The sequence below is a fragment of the Grus americana genome, chromosome 2, assembly GCF_028858705.1.
Source record: "Grus americana isolate bGruAme1 chromosome 2, bGruAme1.mat, whole genome shotgun sequence".
Classification (NCBI taxonomy): domain Eukaryota; kingdom Metazoa; phylum Chordata; class Aves; order Gruiformes; family Gruidae; genus Grus; species Grus americana.
This window is the reverse complement of record NC_072853.1, coordinates 42,669,009-42,687,895: the sequence shown is the minus strand read 5'-3', so window position 1 is coordinate 42,687,895 and position 18,887 is coordinate 42,669,009. Positions and strand designations below refer to the sequence as shown.

General features: G+C 40.6%; 1 protein-coding gene across 7 annotated transcripts in view; it reads left to right on the top strand.

The window, feature by feature from the left end:
* The window catches only part of LYN (LYN proto-oncogene, Src family tyrosine kinase), a 56,523-nt gene that overhangs the window by 17,050 nt on the left and 20,586 nt on the right, over nt 1-18,887 (top strand). For 3 of the 7 annotated variants that reach the window (XM_054814900.1, XM_054814906.1, XM_054814901.1), the window contains exons 2-10: nt 4,890-5,026; nt 6,225-6,273; nt 6,366-6,471; nt 6,811-6,909; nt 7,022-7,125; nt 8,594-8,743; nt 10,089-10,241; nt 17,417-17,599; nt 18,511-18,587. In XM_054814900.1, coding sequence (XP_054670875.1) covers nt 4,895-5,026; nt 6,225-6,273; nt 6,366-6,471; nt 6,811-6,909; nt 7,022-7,125; nt 8,594-8,743; nt 10,089-10,241; nt 17,417-17,599; nt 18,511-18,587 — 1,053 coding nt within the window. In that variant the 5' untranslated portion in view covers nt 4,890-4,894. Of the gene's footprint in view, nt 1-1,399; nt 1,647-4,889; nt 5,027-6,224; nt 6,274-6,365; nt 6,472-6,810; nt 6,910-7,021; nt 7,126-8,593; nt 8,744-10,088; nt 10,242-17,416; nt 17,600-18,510; nt 18,588-18,887 lie in introns of those variants that run through there. The other 4 variants (XM_054814903.1, XM_054814904.1, XM_054814905.1 and 1 more) reach the window with 2 other exon arrangements.

Sequence of the window (18,887 nt, the reverse complement as noted above, 5' to 3'; positions counted from 1 at the left end):
AAAGTATGATCTATTTTAGTTGTTTTTTGAAAGTGTGCATTTTCTGCAAAGATTAAAATGAAGGCACTCTAAACTGTTGAAAAATCTGTGAGGATTTGAGAATCATTTTCATGGAGACATGACTTTGATCAAGAAAAGCCCAGATATGTCAGGTGGATTTTTAGGAAATGGTTTCTACTGTGCACCATAAATATTGTATGCAAGAGAATCACAAGGAGGACAATAGTTGTGACCATGAGCAAAATGAAAAATGAGATCGGCTTTGTAGACGATGCGAAGGGTAAGCGCTGGGAGGAAATGAAACCTCAAATGCTGCTGATGGTGGATGGACGGGCGAGGGTCACACAAACCTTGACTGCTTCGGTAAGAAGTATTGTGGCTTTAGACACATTACGCTGCTGGCAATATAGCAAAGGCAGATAAAGTAACAGGGTTTTGGGGACAGACAGCAGCTTTTATCCCTGGAAAGATGTTGCACTAACCCTCCTGTAATCTGTTTTGAAATTAAGACCCAAATGCTGCTGTAGCAAGACTAAATAGGGAATTTGTGGGGAGAAATTCAAGACAAATGTCTCTGTAGATGTCAAAATCAGTGTCTGTGGAAGAACCTGCTGCAGAGGCTCTGTCTGATGGTTCTTACGGATTCTCCTGTGGCTTTTCGAAGGGTGCCTGAACTTAGATTCTTGTCGCCATGCTGCAGATGTTAACTCAAGTACCTGTCTGTACCTTTTAGCCTTGAAATACAACATGCTTTTTGTTAAAAGAGAAGCTGTTGCTTTTTTTTAGATATCTGTTTATATGTTAGCTGCTATGTTATATAGAGTTTCTTTTAATTAAAATGTTTATCTTTCACATCTGGAGGTGTGAACAGGACAATAGATGAAAAACATGGATGAAAAGTAATGTCTCCTGTATTGCAAAACTGTTGGAATGGGAAATGTCTGAGTAGGGACTAACAGCATTTCTTCTGATGTCTAAATTATTTTTCTCTCGGACAAACAATAAGAGAGTTTCATTTGTAATGATGCTCCGCTGCCTGGATTGCTCTTTGCTTACCAGATTCTCTTTCTCTTTTTATCTGTATAAAATGCTTCCTGGATGCTCATTGTGATACAGCAACAGAGAGCTATGCAAATAAACATTTTACAACAAGTGAAATATTTTTTTATGCATGAATGAACTTCCCCCCTTCAGATTTTCCTTATGACTGCTGTATACACTAAGAAAGATGTACACTGCATACACATTTTGTATTTCAAAGCTTTTTGCGGGGGTAATTTGCTAGGGTCGAACCTCTGTGAAGTTAACTTTGGTAACAATATAGCATTTTGTATTTTGAAAGCCATTACAATGTGTGTTGACTGAAACTCTCCCTTCAACGCCTGCTGTTTATACTGGCTCTTTGATTCTTTGCTCTGATACCGCTCTCGAAACCCTGGGAAAGACCTGGATTGGATTTCAGTAAAAATGTATAATACCGTGCTGGAAACAAATACGTCTGGCGCTGCAGATGAACTGAGCAGTCACTGAGCAGAAGCTTTTGAACCCAAGACAGTTACGTTTGCTTTGGGCATAGGACTGATCTTATGGAATTTTAAATGTGCAGTCTGGAACCCAGTGCACACAGCTTTACAGAGGGTTGGCAGGTACGGAAATATAAGATCTTGTGGCCTTTGAAGAGTTCAAATATCTTTCGTTTCACAGTATCAAAAGAACGTGAGCTCATTGATCCGGTTTCTACTGCTTAAAAACTATTTTACAACTTTGTTTATGTTTTGTCTCCATTGTCCGTCTATACTTGTTTAGAAATAGCATAAGGTCAGAAATTTAAATATTAAATTATATACCATATACTTAACTATATTGATCTATATTAAGTGCTAAACATACATTTTATGTTATTGCTTATTTTTCATATGCTTCTTTTGCAAGATTTAAGAGGTTTGTTTTATAAAGAAGCTAAAAGTCTCCGGATGTGTCTACATGAGCATTTTAGTGAGATGGGGATCCCACTGCGGAAGCAGTCGCCCCCACTTGCTGGGCTGTAGTTCAGGTTGAGGAGCAAACTCAGAGTGCAAGAACGGGACTGCTTTAGGAAAAGGCATTGCGGGGCTTACCTTTAAATAAACCGTTGCTATGGTCCCGCTCCTGCTGAATGTTCACTCCTTGGGGCTATACTGGAGCAAACGGGGCAATAACACCCCTTGAAGCAGGTATGGGCTTCAGCACCGGCTGTTGGGGCTATTTGCTAATGCAGACCTAGCGAGGTCCCGTGAGGACTGCGGGTTTCCATCTCCATGCGGAAAAACCCCCCAGTGCTTCACGACGAGGCTGAGGATCTTCTCTGGTGCCATCACATGTGTTATCTCACATACTGTTATTTGTGCGATTGCACACGACATCGAGTTGACTGCTGTGGGATTACGGAGCACCTGCACATTGGCAGGTTGTTACTGTCATGAACAAATGCTAACCTTGAACTTACCGGCACAACCTCACAGCAGGCTTAAGTTACAGCTAGCTGTTCACGTGCTTTAAGCCGCAGAAAAAAAATCTGAGTAAAAATCCTTTTCTCTGAGTTTACACCGGCACTTGGTAAGCTGCAGTCTCTAGAGATATCTTCAGCTTTCTCACAGCAATAGGGAAAGGGATTTTTGGCTGACAATTTAGATCAAATTACCTTATGTCCTCCACTTTAGCTGTTTGTTCTCTAGAAGCAGAATTATTCAAGAGCAAAAAGGTTAGTACTTAGGTGGCTAAATACCTGATCTTGCAGATACAGCAGGTAATTAAACACTGGGCTTCCTGTTGTCTAGGGTGAGCAGGCAAACACCAGCCTGCCTGTTGGTGTACAGAAATTTCCTATGAACCATTAACTACGGAACAAGAGTCATCCATATATCCACAATTATAAATAAATATTTTTTAAAAAGTAATAATCCTTCTCAATATTTCAAAACAACTAGTATATAACCCATGTAGAGCTGAGAATTTGGAAAAATCTCCCAATGGGTGTTCTCACAAACTAAAATTAAGCATTAAATATACTTGCTTCTCAGGGGAGATCCTGGCTAAAGGTGCGCCCCGTGCCTTCAAACAGGTACGGGAACACTGAAATGTTGATACACCAGAAGACGAAACTGTACTCTCTGCCTCTGTGGGATGGTGATGCCTGCTCAATGCCTATTGATTTTCTGTATGATTCCTTTTATTTTTAATTCAAGAGAAGACGAGAAGGGGAGCAATGAGTTCTCATGCTGCTTTGAAGCCACTATCACAGTTTTCACTGCATCACTACTGGGATTTTTTTGGACATCCCAGATTTGTTGGCACTAGATGACAGATAATTTGCAGAAATTGTAGGAGAGGAGATACCCTCCTGTCATGTTTAGAAGAAAACATACAGCCTGTGGATAGGACAGTGCATCTGTCACGGGGTGCTTCCCAACAGAGGGATGGGAGATTAAATGAGGGTGATGTGGGAAGTTGAGACCTGCCACGTAGGAGTGCCTGTGGCCTTGGTTTATTGTTATAGTCAGTTAGGATTATGATTACTATCAGTATTGTTACAAAAGTACAAATCTTAGCATGGACCTAGACCAATCTGGCTAATTGCCCTCCCCACAGGGGTAGGGTGTGTAGGCTACCATCCCACTGAAACAGTTGTGTCTGCAAGGGGGCACCTCTACTACTTTAACTGTTTACTTTGATGACTTTTTCCATCCTAGAGATGAGGAAAAAGCGAGGTGTAGTGTAGGCTGTAACAATCTGCTTTATCTTCTCCAGCTGTGTGTTACTCAGTGCTGGTTTACTTGAGCCTGTATATGCACTGAGCTCTTCTTTTAGGTTTTCATTGTTCTTCAAAGAACTGGCTTTAAAGATTAATCAGGGCAGGGGGGGAGTGAGAGTGTGTGCCTGCAAGGGAAAATGTGACTGTGAACCTAGCATTAGAGCACTGACCTGAAAGGAGGGAGAGAGGAAGGAAGGAGAGGTTTGAAAAGCATTCATAGTGGATTCTTTGAAGAGTAAGTATAAATACTCTCCCCCGAGGAATACAGAGATAATGTTGTATATGTGTTTGCTGAAGTACTGTGTAATTACATCATGGGTTTAGCAGTCAGGTTCCAGTCACGTAGATGCTAACAGCTGTATCTCCTCGGATTTAGCATGGATGCATGTCCTGAGAGAAGGATTAGCCTTCTAAATTGTATCGATGAAGAAATACTTGTGTGCTGATTTGCCGTCACTGATACACACACCGACTATTTTAACAGGCCTGTTTGAACAAGGCGATTCATTACCGAAGGTCACAGTAGCAGCATATCTGCCATGGAGCTGGGACTGCACAAGTCATCAGCCTCATGCGAGACGGGGATTTGAATGAAGCTGAGCTCCCTGTTAGACTGGCATATGCAATACGAAGTGGGGAGATACAGGCGTTGCTAACTCCAGCTGCAGTTCTCATCATTTGGACTGGAATTCTTTCCTACATCTTCCAAAACAGGCTTTTCTCTAAAACATACAGAAATAAGTTGTCACTACAGTAATTATATTTTTCTTATATCTATTCTGAAGCTCACAGTAGTATCAGAAAGATGTAAGGGGTTTTGGGGCAAGGGGGGGGATTGGTGAGAAAATATAATAAATCTGAAAATGTTGAAATGGTAAATAACTATTTTGAAATATTTACTTCATCTGTGGATTGAGACAAGAAGTCATTTCTTTCCTTTGCAGCAGAAAAGAGCTTTCAGCGTGTGTTCCTAGCCTTCACTAAACTATTGTGTATGAAAAGGAAGCATGTTTTTGCTGCATAGTCCAGATGATTGCAAGGGAGATGGCTTGGTTTATGGCATAATGTTTTTTGTTTAATACCTTTTTTATTCCAACAGGAAATATGGGATGTATAAAATCAAAAAGGAAAGAGAATCTGCATGGAGATGGGCTAGATTTGAAGAATCAACCAGTACGTAAAACTGAACGAACTATTTATGTGAGGGATCCAACGTCCAATAAACAGCAAAGGCCAGTAAGTAGATAGTCTCAGGGGAGAATTCCAGTAGTGAGATCAAAACATGACTGGCATAATTTAAATTTCAATCCAAAGTATGTGCATGAAAAAATTCAAATCGATCATTAGTCCACAATTGGGCTCTTATTGTTGTGCAGTTCACCCTCAATGAATAAGTACTTAAAGAAATAAAAAATAGAAATTGGTGGTTTGTTGCTTAATTACTTTATGTTTGTCATAGTTTTCTGCATGAAAACAGTAATCCTTGGCAAGGCTTGATCTGGGTATAGCTATGGTTGTAGAAGAACGCTAGATGACTTCAGAAAACCTGAGGTAGTTTAGAACCGTTTTTAAAAGCATCGGTGTTGGGTTTTTAATAGCCGTGAGATCCAGATGTTGCTTATTCTATTTAAAAAGGCTGAGGTAATCCCAGGCGATTCTTTACCAGCGCTAGTCAACTTTTCTTTTACTCACTGAAGGCCGCTACTCGACCTTGCACGAGGTGCATAGGTAAGGGTGAGCGGGGAGCGGAGGGTGCCGTGGTGAAGGGAGCCGCGCCGTGCTGCGGGAGGAACCAGCTAACGGCATTGTGTGTGTGCTGCCTGCCATTAGAAAGGAAGGGCGCAGGGAAGGGCAGTCCCGTCGGGTACCGTGTGGGTTTGCTATTTTGCGGATTGACGGGTACCTTTTTTCCCCACCCTCTCTACTGCACTGAGGAAACCCTGTGTCTGCCCTTATTCAGGGTCCGTGCTGTCCGTGGGCGTGAAGGACACCCTTCTCTCCCGTCTCAACAGCTGACGCAGTGGACATACACGCACCACAAATGGTTTTTTAATTACTTTTTTGGTCTTGCAGAATCTTAGCAACCTAATTGTTCTTGTAGTGCTTTAGCACGACAGCTATGTGTTAATAACTGTCCTGTTGAAGTGCCCTGCCTAAAGCCGCTTCGGCAGAAGTCACGAAACTGTGACCTTCTTCCCCACAGCTTGTGTCACACCTTCCCGAGGTCTGAGTTGCTCAACTCAAAACCCAGTGGGGACTTCTTATATTTTTATGTTGTAATTCACTTTTGAAGAATGGTGGGAAAAGACTGGAGCATTTCCTTTTAATTTAAGACATATAAGATGATACCAAAGCAACTGAATAATATGTAATTGTAATGTAAAATTGTCACCAAGATCTAAAACTGCTTAATGAAAGACATATTTTATTGTAGGCAAATCAAGAAGCACAGCTCTTACCAGGACAGAGGTTTGTCAGTGAAGGTATGTTTCCATAGGAATCTTACTGTTGTGTGCTATGCCCACGTCAGCCTGCGAAATAATTCGAACGTGCCTTTGGCTTTCTGCCTTTGTAGAACCAGAGGAGCATGGAGTCATTGTGGTAGCTTTGTATCCCTATGATGGAATTCACGAAGATGACTTGTCCTTCAAAAAAGGAGAAAAATTGAAAGTTATTGAGGAGTAAGTATGGCAGTACTGATTGTATTGCAGTTTTTCTTTGGACTCATCTAATCCCCTCTATAATTTTTTTTATATCCTACTCATAACATGAGTGTATTAATGGTAAAAGAGCTCCCTTTTACATGAAAAGATAAACACACATGGAGCTGTTGGTAGGACTTGGCAGCTGCCCTTGGTAACAGCAACCAGACGTTGATCTGGTGGAGCCAATGGCTTCTCGGGGGGGGGAAGATGCTGCTGCTCTCTCCAGCACTGGAAAACCTCTCAGCACAGTAGAACCCAAACAACGCTTTATCATTTTCCTTTCCTGTGAATACTACTGTTGTTTCTGTTCTTCAGGCTGGGAGAATGGTGGCGAGCAAAATCTCTCACGACGAGGAAGGAAGGCTTCATTCCCAGCAACTACGTAGCAAAAGTAAACACCTTGGAAACAGAAGAGTAAGTTCTTCCATGCTCTAAATACTGGCAAACTTCTTCTTCACCCCGGTGGTGTATCCTTTGTGGGTGGTGGAAAAAAAAAAGGGTTCTAACTCCTTGAAATACTTTTCAGATGGTTCTTCAAAGACATCACCCGAAAAGACGCGGAAAGACAACTCCTGGCTCCGGGTAATAGTCCTGGAGCTTTCCTTATCAGGGAAAGTGAAACATTAAAAGGTAGGCTTTGGGATGGGTTACTTTGGAATTGATGGTGGAGTTACAAACATACAGTCTGTCTTCACAAAAATTGGCATCAAGTGGACTGGGGTGTCCTATTGTGTGAATTTTCTGCAGTTATGTCGGAGTGAGAAGGATGACAAAATCACCAGGAAAAGAGAGAAGAGTGTTACAGGTTAACACCCACAGTTGAGATAGGAAAAAAAAGTGTATGTACGTGTGTGTGATTACACTGACAAGAAGCAGGAATGAATGAAGTGAGAGATCTTTTCCCTTCCTAACATTTGTGATTCCTTTACTGAAAGACACTTTTCACTGTCAACAGTAGATGCTGCATTTTATAGTCTTCCATTACTGGGTCTGCATCCGTCGCTACAAGTTTTAAAATGTAGCTACTGCAGAATGAGGGGTTGCACTTCTGCACTGTGGTGTGATTTTTTATTTTTTTTATTTTTTTTATTTTTTCAAAAAGCTTTTTGATAAAGATTTCTGCTGTAGACAGAGCTCTTTGTACTGAAAAGCTTAGTGAAGTCTCCAGACTCTTTGGCTGGGACTCTCAGAAGAGCGTAGGAGGTTCTGCCCCAGCGTCTGGACTCTGACGGCAGCCTGACTGGATTCTCCGGTGGAATACTCTTCCTGAGGAAGATGCATGAATCCCTGCAGTGGATCGTATGGCTATCCTCTCCAGAGGGGTGGTTTTTCTGGCCCTAAAGCTGCAGATTCTTGAATAGGTACCTCTCTGTAATGGGCCCATATCGCTGTTTCTGTGCTCTCAAATGAAGACGGAGATCTAAATTCAACATAGGCTTGCTGGCAGTAAGGCAAAGTACGCCCAAAATCTTTCTGTCACTACATCTGTGTGTGGAGAGAGAGACGGGGCTGAGGTGGTTTCTTAGCCTTGAAAATGGACAAGAGCTGTATGAGTGGAAGAATTGAAGAGCTCTGTAGCTTAGGGCAGGTGCTCTGCTGCCCCATCTTAAATCCCAGCTGAGGCTCCCTAGGACTACCAGGTCTGCCCTCCCTCCTGTGTGCCCCAAGCCATCTCCAAGCTATCCTTCTGCTGGCTGGCCCATGACATCCAGTGTGTTCCTTATCCAAAACACTTATCTCCAAATTCCAGCTTCTGCTTGTGTAGTGGGACAGCCCTGGCCTTGCTTTCTCAGCCAGGTCCGCTCGAGCCGGGGGACTTTCTGCAGAAGTGGGCGTTGGACATGGAGCTGTCTGGCTCCTGGAACTCCTAACTTTGTTGAATAAGATTGAAAAAGAAAGTGTGACTGTAAGCATTTTGGTGACCAGTTCAGGACCAGCTATTGGCTAACTTCCTCGTGTTGATTGCAAAATGCATTTTGAGAAAATAAGGGCGTAAAAAGAAAAACAGACAAAAAGGTGATTTTGTTAGGCTTAACTGTGTATGTGTGGACCCTGTAGACTTGCTATCTGTTGATGATCATTCTTTCTTTATCCACAGGCAGCTATTCTCTCTCCATAAGAGACTATGATCCACAGCATGGCGATGTCATTAAGCACTACAAAATTAGGAGTCTAGACAATGGAGGATTTTACATCTCTCCAAGAATAACTTTTCCCAGCATCAATGATATGATCAAACATTATCAAAGTAAGTTAAATCGGTTAGTGAATTACTTAATAGAATACAGCTGTTATTTCCTGTGAAGGAAAAGAAAAGCTTTCTTGTTTTGTTTCAAACCTTTTCATCTTTTTTTTCTTTTTTCTTTTTTCTTTTTTTTTTCCCCCTAAATAACCCAGGCATGCATATTATCAAAGATAAAATAAAACTGGTCGGAACCCAAGTAACATTGTTATCATAATCAGACCTAATGCTGCTTGCTCTGTGGCATGCTATTGTGAAATAAAGAATAGCTTTATAAAACACCTCATCAAAGTTATGATGATGTGAAGCTATAGTAAGAATTGCCTGCATTGTAAATAAATTAACTCTGTATTTGAGAGTAAATTTGTATTCACAACTAGCAGAAATACTTACAGACTTGACAATGTCTTCTGGTATCTGGTGTTGAGTGTGGAATTGTTTTTATTTTTCCTATAAATTTATTTATGTATTGTTAATGGTGTTTTGAAGGAAGCAAAATTCCATTGACTTCAAAGAAAGAAAATTGCACCCACATAGAATGTATACATATATTATTAAAAAAAAAAGAAAAAAAAAAGAAAAAAAAAGAAGAAAGAAAAAAAAGAAAAAAAAAGAGGAGGGGAGGAACAAGTTTCTACCTATGTTTTAGCTACAAAAGTGACTTTTCATTCTGTATAACCTCCTGGTGGATGGCTCCAAAATGTGGAGTTTTTTAGTCTTGTAACTGGGAAGACAGAGAAGATGGAAAATGTAGGACAGAAAATCACATAGTGATTTTTCAAATCCATGCTGAGGCCTTGGCCATGACATTTCTCTGAGTTGTTAGACATGTGTGGTAGTTCTTTGGCACAGCTGAAAAACCTGAGAATTATTCAACATTTGTATTAAAGTTATAGCTGGTCAGTGTCTGGAGAAAAAATAATGGTGACCTACTTATGCTTGCATGCACATGTCTCTGAACCACGCTGCAAGAAAATATAATGACAAATTCAGAATACAGTTCCCAAGCCTGACTACAGTGTGTATCTTCATCAACATACTGTCAGTAATTAGGTCTTATATTATATTTATTTGGTACAAATTGTACTAAAACCCCTTAACAATCTGATGGTAACCAGATGCATGTGACACTTCTTTATTAGATTTGTTTCTGAATACAAAATTTCTGTTCAGAGGTGCTTAAAGTTACGTGAAAGCACCAGAAAGGTTACATTTTCATCAATGCATCTGATTATTTTGAACATTATTTTGAGCTGCTTAGTGCACACCTGCAATGAAGTAATGTTTGTCTCGAGTCATGAAGCACAGAAGTGTAACGGATTTTGTATTTTGTTTTTCCTTTGCAAACCAGAGCAATCGGATGGCTTATGCAGAAAGCTGGAAAAAGCTTGTATTAGTCCCAAGCCTCAAAAACCATGGGATAAAGATGCATGGGAAATTCCACGGGAATCAATTAAATTAGTGAAGAAACTTGGAGCCGGTCAGTTTGGAGAAGTCTGGATGGGTAAGTTTATTCCTTTGAAACGAGTATTTAAGTCTGCTGAAAGTAGTGTCATTTCAGAGTCATTCAGAAAAATAGTGGGCATGAACCTGGTCCGATATACTTGTAAAACAGCTCAATCAGGCCCAGAATATACCTTCTCGTGAGGAGAGAGTGTTTGTGAGGGGGAAGATACCCGACAGAGATTTGGAACAAATCCTTTCGTGTCTTTTAAAGGAAAAAAATAGTAGAGTAAGCACTGCAGTTTAGAAGGTCAAAGGCAACAGGGGGTTTTTTGGTTGTGTTTGGGGGAGGGAAGTAGAAGGTTATAGTAAGATGTCACTCTCAATTCTCAAAATCGATGAGCCTCTCAGAAGTTTATTTCAAATCAGGAAGTAGTAAAGAACATGAAATAAAAAGAAATCGGGTCTTTTAGTGAATTATGCATAGAGTTTTCATTGTCTCTTGGTAAAGATGACGCTGTGATGTAATGCGTGGGAATGCCGTACTGGGTGAAAAAAGGGGACACTTAATCCAAGATTACTGTCTGCCAGCTTGTTGCTCAGAAAGTAGGTAACTTATGTAGTAAGAAGATTAGAAATTGATCACCTCCTACCTTGAATTATCATGCAAGTCCCCAATAATGAAAGCATCATAAGACTTACAAGTTGTAAATGTTAATACATACCCATCAAAAAGTTATAATGTTAATTATTATAACCATCATTAGATTTGATTGCTTATAAATTATATTTTCTCAACCTCAGTGACTTCCTCTGGCAAGGGCCTATGACCAGTATTTGATCACATTCTGTAAAAATGATGTAATCCTCCTGCTTTTTAAATGCTGCTTATTCAGGCATCTGAGTATTCTTTTGGGTTCCGTAGTGCATGTTCTGTGTACTGCTATTCATACTTACACACTTGTTACCAGTTACCGTCTTATTTTGAGGCAAGCTATACCTTCTTCCCAAAGTCTCCATTAGGATGTTTCTTCAGGCCAAATCATTCTCTTAGCCCATCCCTGAATCTCCTTTTTGGACATTATATTTAAATAGTACTAAAATTGTTACAGTTATCATAATAATTGATGATGATGATGATGATGATTATTATTATTATTATTAAGCAAGATTCTATAGGCAGGGCATTTCTGAGCAACATAAATGTGTATCTCAAAACTTCCTAGAAGACACAAAGCTATGAAGGGGTCTCTGATGGCCCACAGGAGTGCAGCAGTCTGACGGGAATGTCGTTGCTTTGAAGAGATGCTCTCATTTAGAAAAGTAAAGCACAGAGTGGTGCTGTTTGAGTGGCAAATTCCACGCACAACTACAGTGTCAATCAGAAAGCTCTAATTCAATCTGTTGATATAAATCATGTAAAAAATGCAAGCAACACCTCCATAATATAATGTGGCCAAATTCAGCCTTTTATCTGCCTTCATGAGAAAAGGCTTAAGAAACCCTCTAGCTATGATATACGTGAGTGACAATTTACATACTAGTTAAGACAAGCGTCTGCCATTGTGCAGGGTTTTTTTTCTGTCTAACAAACCAGGGCAAGAAATGTTTAACTGACACCAAAATGCTGTGAAAGACTTTGTCGCAGAAGGTAATCACCTGCTTGAAATTGTAGATCGTTTTGGGAAGTGACTACTTCTGCACACACACACACAAAGGCATAAAACTTTAAAAGGGTGTTTCTGGTTCAAGATGTTTCCTCTTGTTTGTGTCATTATTTTAACATCTAAATTGGGCCTAACCCCTGCATCTGAATTGCTGCACTGTGAGAAAAATTAATGTACTGTGAAAGCGATTGCTGTGTTTCCTCTTCTCTGCTTTCTTTCTGAAGCGAGAGAGGCTGATTTGCATGGCGCAGCTCCTCTCACATCAGGAGCGCGGTTAATCTTAGAACCAGGGAAGTTCAAGCTGGAAAAGATGTATGAGGTCAGCTGTGCAGTGCAGGGTATCAACAAATACTGTGTATCGTAACAATGACCAACCAGGGGCATCAGGAGTTATGTAGAGGTACTGAGAAATAACCTACTCGTTACGCTCTCCTGATTAGAGAGCTAGTTGTTACATGTCTCCTCATACAGAACAACATTATTTTTAAGCCATGGTGTGAATTAAAGAGAAATATTATTCCGTGGTTTAATTACTAAATAATAATAAAGGGTACCTAGATATAAAGGGTACCTAGAATTGTGACAAAGATAAAGGGTACCTTGATAAGGTACCTAGAATTGTGGTTCCAGAGGGAACAGTGACCTGTTCAGAGCAGCTGGGCTCCCAAGTAAAGAGAGATCCAGAGCTACTGGAGAGAGACCAGCGAAGGGCCACAAAGATGATTCAGGGACTGGAGCATCTCTCCTGTGAGGACAGGCTGAGAGAGCTGGGACTGTTCTGCCTGGAGGAGAGAAGGCTCCGGGGGAGCCCATCACTATGTACAAATATTGAAGTGAAGGTGCAAATAAGACAGAGCCAGGCTCTTTCCAGTGGTGCCCAGTGCCAGGACCAGAGGCAATGGGCATAAACTGAAACACAGGAGGTTCCCTCTGAACATCAGGAAACGCTTTTTCACCATGAAAGTGACCGAGCACTGGCACAGGTTGCCCAGGGAGGTTGTGGAGTCTCCATCCTTGGAGATATTAAAAAGCCAACTGGACACAGTGCTGGACAACCGGCTCTAGGTGATGGCCCTGCTTGATCAGGAGGGTTGGACCAGATGCCCTCCAGAGGTCTCTTCCAACCTTCTGTGATTCTGTGATATATGGGAAGATAGAGATAATACTGTTAACTGCAATGTGAAGATTTGCCAATGTTCTTTTATAGTCTTCTTTTTAGTTCATCCATAAGTACTCTTTTGGCTGCCAGGTTGACTTCTTCCTCTTGCACAATCTGGAGGAAGTTAGCTTATATTATGGGAGGACTAAGAAAATCCTAGGAGCAAAAAGCAGACCCCCATATGCCCCGAGCACTTGGCCGTGCTACTTCTGAATGCGCCTGTGAACCTGTGCAGAGAATCTTTGTCACTAATAAAGTGGGCAGGTGAATCTCCAAAACTCTGAAGAGTTTCTTTTACACAGAGAAAACTTGCTGTAAAGGACCATCGATTTCCCAGTTTTGTCTATTACTGCAAGTGCATTTAATTTCTTGCTTCATTACAGCTATGTGTAATTTAATACATTTTATTAAGACTTTCTGTTTTTAGGCTACCAGGTTAGTGTTTATGTGTGCGTTTGGGCCATTAGCTGTGCTGACATGATAGATGAAAAGAGCATGGCAGAGTTGTGTTCACAGTTTATGCACTGCACGACGGAAGCAGTTAGAAAGCTGCAGCCTGTGCTTTCTGCCCTCACGCCTAATGGGCTGTATGGAGATGAGCTAGAGATGGACCCACTGTTGCATTCCTCTGCACTTCAGCTGAACAATGCCTGTAGTTGAAGGAGGAGTGATGTGCTGACATGCACTAGGATGCGGAGAAGCTGCTGCTGTTCCTCAGTCTCTTCCTCAGCGAGCTTCTCAGAAATACTGTACCTCCTGCAATCGTAACAGCCTGAGACATTATCTGACTTCTAACAGTGTCATACCTCCGCAGCTCAAACACGTTGTTGGCAGTATACCCTTACAGGGAATTACTGTGAAGGCAGAGGAAGGAGAAAGCTACATCTTGTAGGCTTGTTCACAAAGTTGTTCATCTTTAGTCCTGGACATCTGGTAGGCTTGACCTCATTACTGTCTGTTATAAGTTCATATCATAGCTTGGCTTGATTAAGCTCATGCAAGAATTTGGTGGCAACCTGGCTGTCCAAGATACTACTCTGTCAAAATAGTCATAATCAACTCCAAAATAAAGACATGAAACATTAAAATTTTTGGAGGATTCTACTCTAACAGGTAGAGAAGAACATGGCCTTCCCTCATGGCATTCCTCAGACTTGCGTACTATTGCTTGCATCACATTTAATTTTTACAAAAGCCTAAACTGCAGAGAGACTTGCTTCCTGCCATTGTATGAAAGGTTTTTTTGACCATGGAGTTCAGTGCATCTGGGCACCTTCTTTAGTGATGTGATGAACCAGAGTAGCACTGCAAGAGCAGGGTCTATGTTTTATGCATCTTTGTTCCTAGTGTGCCCTGATATGATGTGAACCATAATGTTCTGTGGTATTAATAATCCATGAAGAGAATTCTCAAGCAAGGCAAAGAGACAACTTTACAAGCCAAATGGAGCCATTATGGTGTATTTTATTGATGAGGCACATTTTGCTTGCATCTCGGGTGTAAAAGAGTCTCTCATTCGGTAACCCCCAAATTCGAATGTAAGTAATACGCATTCTGGAGGCGTATTTTCTTATGCAGCTGTTAGAAAAATCAGTGTGAATTATACTGCAGAAATACTGTTATTGAAATAAAAGACATTTAAAATGAACCAAAAAAACTTGCCGGTACATCTCATCAGTATCAGAAATGGATTTTTACAGTACATACATAAGCTGAATGTTAGTTGCAAACAATCTGAATTGTATGTCAGGTATTCTAGATGTAAGTAAGAATTTCATTGCTTATCTATCTTTTTGAATTCATGTTTAGGTAGCCAACTGACCATATGGTCATTCATATCATACGGCAAGGAATACCATGACACAGCGAGCGCTGGGTTTACACCCGGAGCCAGGTTCAGTGCAGCCAAGGCAGCCGTTAGCGAAGGGTTCAGAGCCCCAGGTACTGTACGAAGCAGGGGCGATGCAGTGCTGTAGCCACCCCTTCCCACAGCTCCCTGTGCGTCACTGGAACCCTTCTGTGATGCAGACTGAACGTTAAATTTGGTATCATTCGCTGAAACACTTTGAGGTCACCAGTTTTCCCTCTGCCTGCACAAAGGCTGCAGTTTCTTACCTGTACAGCGAGAGTGCACCTGCAAAGCAGAAAATCTGTATGGAAACTACCACAGAGGTTCTCACGGTAATGAGACCTGACCTGACATGAGGACTAGGACTTTGTTAAGACAGGGTGGTACAGATGCATACTAAAAGGATGCTGCCTGCTGCAGGCCCGTCTAGCCTCATATCCTAATATAATCCTCCCCTTCAGGGGTACCATGCTCTTACTCTGCTACTTCTGACTCAGAGATGATGGGAGCTTTCTCCCAGATGGCGAGGTGGCATCTGCTTAGCTGAGCGGTACGGACTCATGTTCTCTGAGGGTTCAGTTCTGCTGTGGACCCCAGCCCAAATCAAGCTGACAGTGGTTTTGCCACTGGGAAAGAGGTGAGAATTCCAGTTTGGCAAAACTGTCAAGGGTCTATTTTTTACAGATGCCATTGTGTGGGCTCATAGAATTCACAACACTTCCTCAGTGTTTTGGTGTCCTATCCCTCCCAATACCTAATGGAATAAATGAACTTGAGAGAGGTCAGGATCAAATACCCCTACTGATCTCATCAACTAATTTGTTTTGTGTGTTACTACCAGAGGTTTTTCCGGCAGAAAACCTCAGCACCGCTCAGGTGTTGTCGCAACGTAGACTTGCTGTAACTAGAACCCGAGGCTGATGGATCTCTTTAGTGAATGTAAAATACTGTTATATAGTTAATGTTAAGTGTGTTGGTCACAATTGCTTCACAGAAATAGTGATATTAATTAACATGTTCATTATTAATTAGTATGTTCGTTAGAATATTCAACAAATTGTGAGTGGTACTAGTGCTCTGCTTTATGTTATGTGATGGAATAGTAGAAATGATACAAATAAGCTTTCTTCCTCTTAAGCAGAAAGAGATGTATTTAACATCTGTTTTTCTGATGGATATACGTTGTATACCTAAGCCTTAACAGCAGAATTTGACCTCTAGTTGTAATTTCTTATTATTTGATCATCCAGAGGCATATCATTGTTATGCTTTAACCTAACTGTGGTTGGAAAAATCTATTTAATAATCATGGAGGTGAATAATTTGAGATAGTGGCTTTTCTACGGTGATGATCCTTCTTTAAGAAAGGTGATGGAAGATGCAATAGTTAGAGTAATCACTTAAGACCTGGAAATTAGTTCCTTGCTTTGCCACTGATTTCTTATGTTAAGATGATAAATAGTATAAGGAAATTGTGGGCTCGGTGTATCCATTGTGGTAATACTGTCTGGATTGTTGCTGAATAAGGAAATGAGGCTATTTCTTTGAGTCATGAAAGTTTTACGTCTTCTGAGAAATATTTTTGCAATGTTGAAATGGATATGGTGGGGAACAAAAGGCTGGGATTTGAAATTACTGAAGCATTCTGTAAAGCTGAAATGTTAGGAAGAAGTTGTATTTATATCACCCCCTTCACCACCCCCACCCCACCCCACCCCATGCCTTCTTTTCTTTGTCAAATGAAATGACTTCAGAAGATAAACTTTAGGATCAGTGCTTGCTACTCGTTTGGGTTTTTAATGGCATTTTAACATTTATTTAATGTTTGGAAAACATTAAAGCAGAAAATAATTCACTGCTTTTCTTTTTATTGATAGTTGCTTTTTATATAATTAGAGTATTACAGTAGAAGTTTTGATAAACAGAAATGAAACAGCCACAGTCTATTCCACTCTTGGCATGGGTTACATGATAAGAAGTTATCACGTTGTGAATCTTGCTCTGAACACTGCAGCACTGCTATCCTGGCAGCGTATCTTTGCTGGTCCTGAGAACACTCATCCGATTGCACTTACCCGTAATGCTCCGTTTTGAGTACTGAGGGTAACAGAAAGGATTACAAGCATGAGACTGGCATGCATAAAATGGTTATAATCACGGTATTTAAAGATGCTCCAGAATCTTGCAAGCAATCTGTGGATATTAGATTCTGAGACAATTCATGCGGACATTCAGTAAAACATCTCTTGACTGAATATTTTATGGGCTACTTGTAAATGAAAACGTGGTATGAAGCAAGATAATTTGCTTTCTTTATCTGTTTTTTTTCAGATAACCGATTTCAAAACATAGGGAATGGATTATTTTTCACTGCAATGTTGTATCAGTTGCAAAATAAAAAGGAATTCTAGCGCAAATATTTGTGCTACATCTGGCACTTGCTCTCAGGGTCTTAGCTATTACTGGAATCCAACCTCACGTGCTTTACAAATTCCTACTAGTCAGGGCGCTGTGCGGCACAGAGTGACTTCAAGTGCAGTGATTGTATTCCCTCCTTTTAGGTTACTATCATAATAGTACGAAAGTGGCTGTGAAGACTCTGAAGCCTGGAACGATGTCTGTGCAAGCTTTCCTGGAGGAAGCCAACCTCATGAAAACACTTCAGCATGATAAGCTCGTTAGGCTTTATGCTGTAGTGACCAAAGAAGAACCCATATATATTATAACGGAATTCATGGCTAAAGGTGAGAACGACATTGGATCTGCAAGCGATGTTTTAGTAAACTCTTCTACTGCTCCTAAATCAGTCACCTTTATTTAAAAAGGAAGGAATAAAAAGTGAAAACTTGGGATTTTTGTGTTATTCATTTGAATGCTCTGATATAAAGTGAAGGAGCATCTATCTTAGAGGAGGACTGAGGATTTAATTTTATGATTTGTTGGTGCTTTTGTGGACTAAACTATTTTTACACGTTTCTTAAATGTAGCATTTTTAATTGTTTCCAATGCAGAGCATGACCCCCAAAATAGCTCTGGTTCCCTTGGGTTCCCTACCTAACTTTTGTGTCTGGTGTCATAGCAAGGTAATTAAAACAAACCTTAGAAATTGTCTTATGTGGCCCTTGAATTGATAAGTACTTGTGTAACAGGGTGAGTCATGAGTGGTCCTGCAAGAATGGCTGCACTACTGGAAAAAGACAATCTTTATTAGAGCATCACTACACAAAATAAGTGAGGTTTCCTTCTCAGATTGTCTTGGCTGGTAGTTTTTCTTAGTTTGTTCTGTTTTCAAGCAATTCTGCTGGTAACTTCATAAAAAAGTGTTGAGCCACTTATCTTTATGACTTGGAAAGGATTAATATGTGTGATTCTCCTAGACAGCTTTCCTGATAGTCCGTAGAGTAAGGTACTTATCAAACTCAACCCCACTGAACTAAGGTATGGTCTGATGGGAGTTTTCTACACCCAGGAAAAATGCAAAGCTTGGATACCCGACATATTGATCATGTAAAGAGACCAGCTTACAGTTAGTCAACTTGAAAATACATCAAAACACTTCACTGCAAAAATTTTGTGATCCAGAAAATTGAGGACCTGGTGTGACCTTTATTTTGGTAATAAGTTCCACTGACTTAATCTTTCTCTGTTGTCGCAGGAAGCTTGCTCGATTTTCTGAAGAGTGATGAGGGAAGTAAATTGTTGCTTCCAAAGCTAATTGACTTCTCTGCTCAGGTAAATGTTAAGAAATATGCTCAAAATTATTTCTCTCTGAGTCTGAAACTCATAGCTTTATCCTAAATATTTTTTTTGCATTAAAAAGTAATTCAATTTTCAAATATGTTTTGGTCTGAGTAAATAAGGTTACTTGAAAGGAGGGAGTACATAAAAGATGTTTCAAAGGGAATATGTGAAGTTAGGCTTAGCTCTTAGATACTGCTGGTGATCTCTTAGATGGCAGTGGTACCCTGCTTTTAGATGGCAGTGGGATGCAGCCACTTTCCTTCATGGAAAGGCTGTTTTCACTTCAAGGAG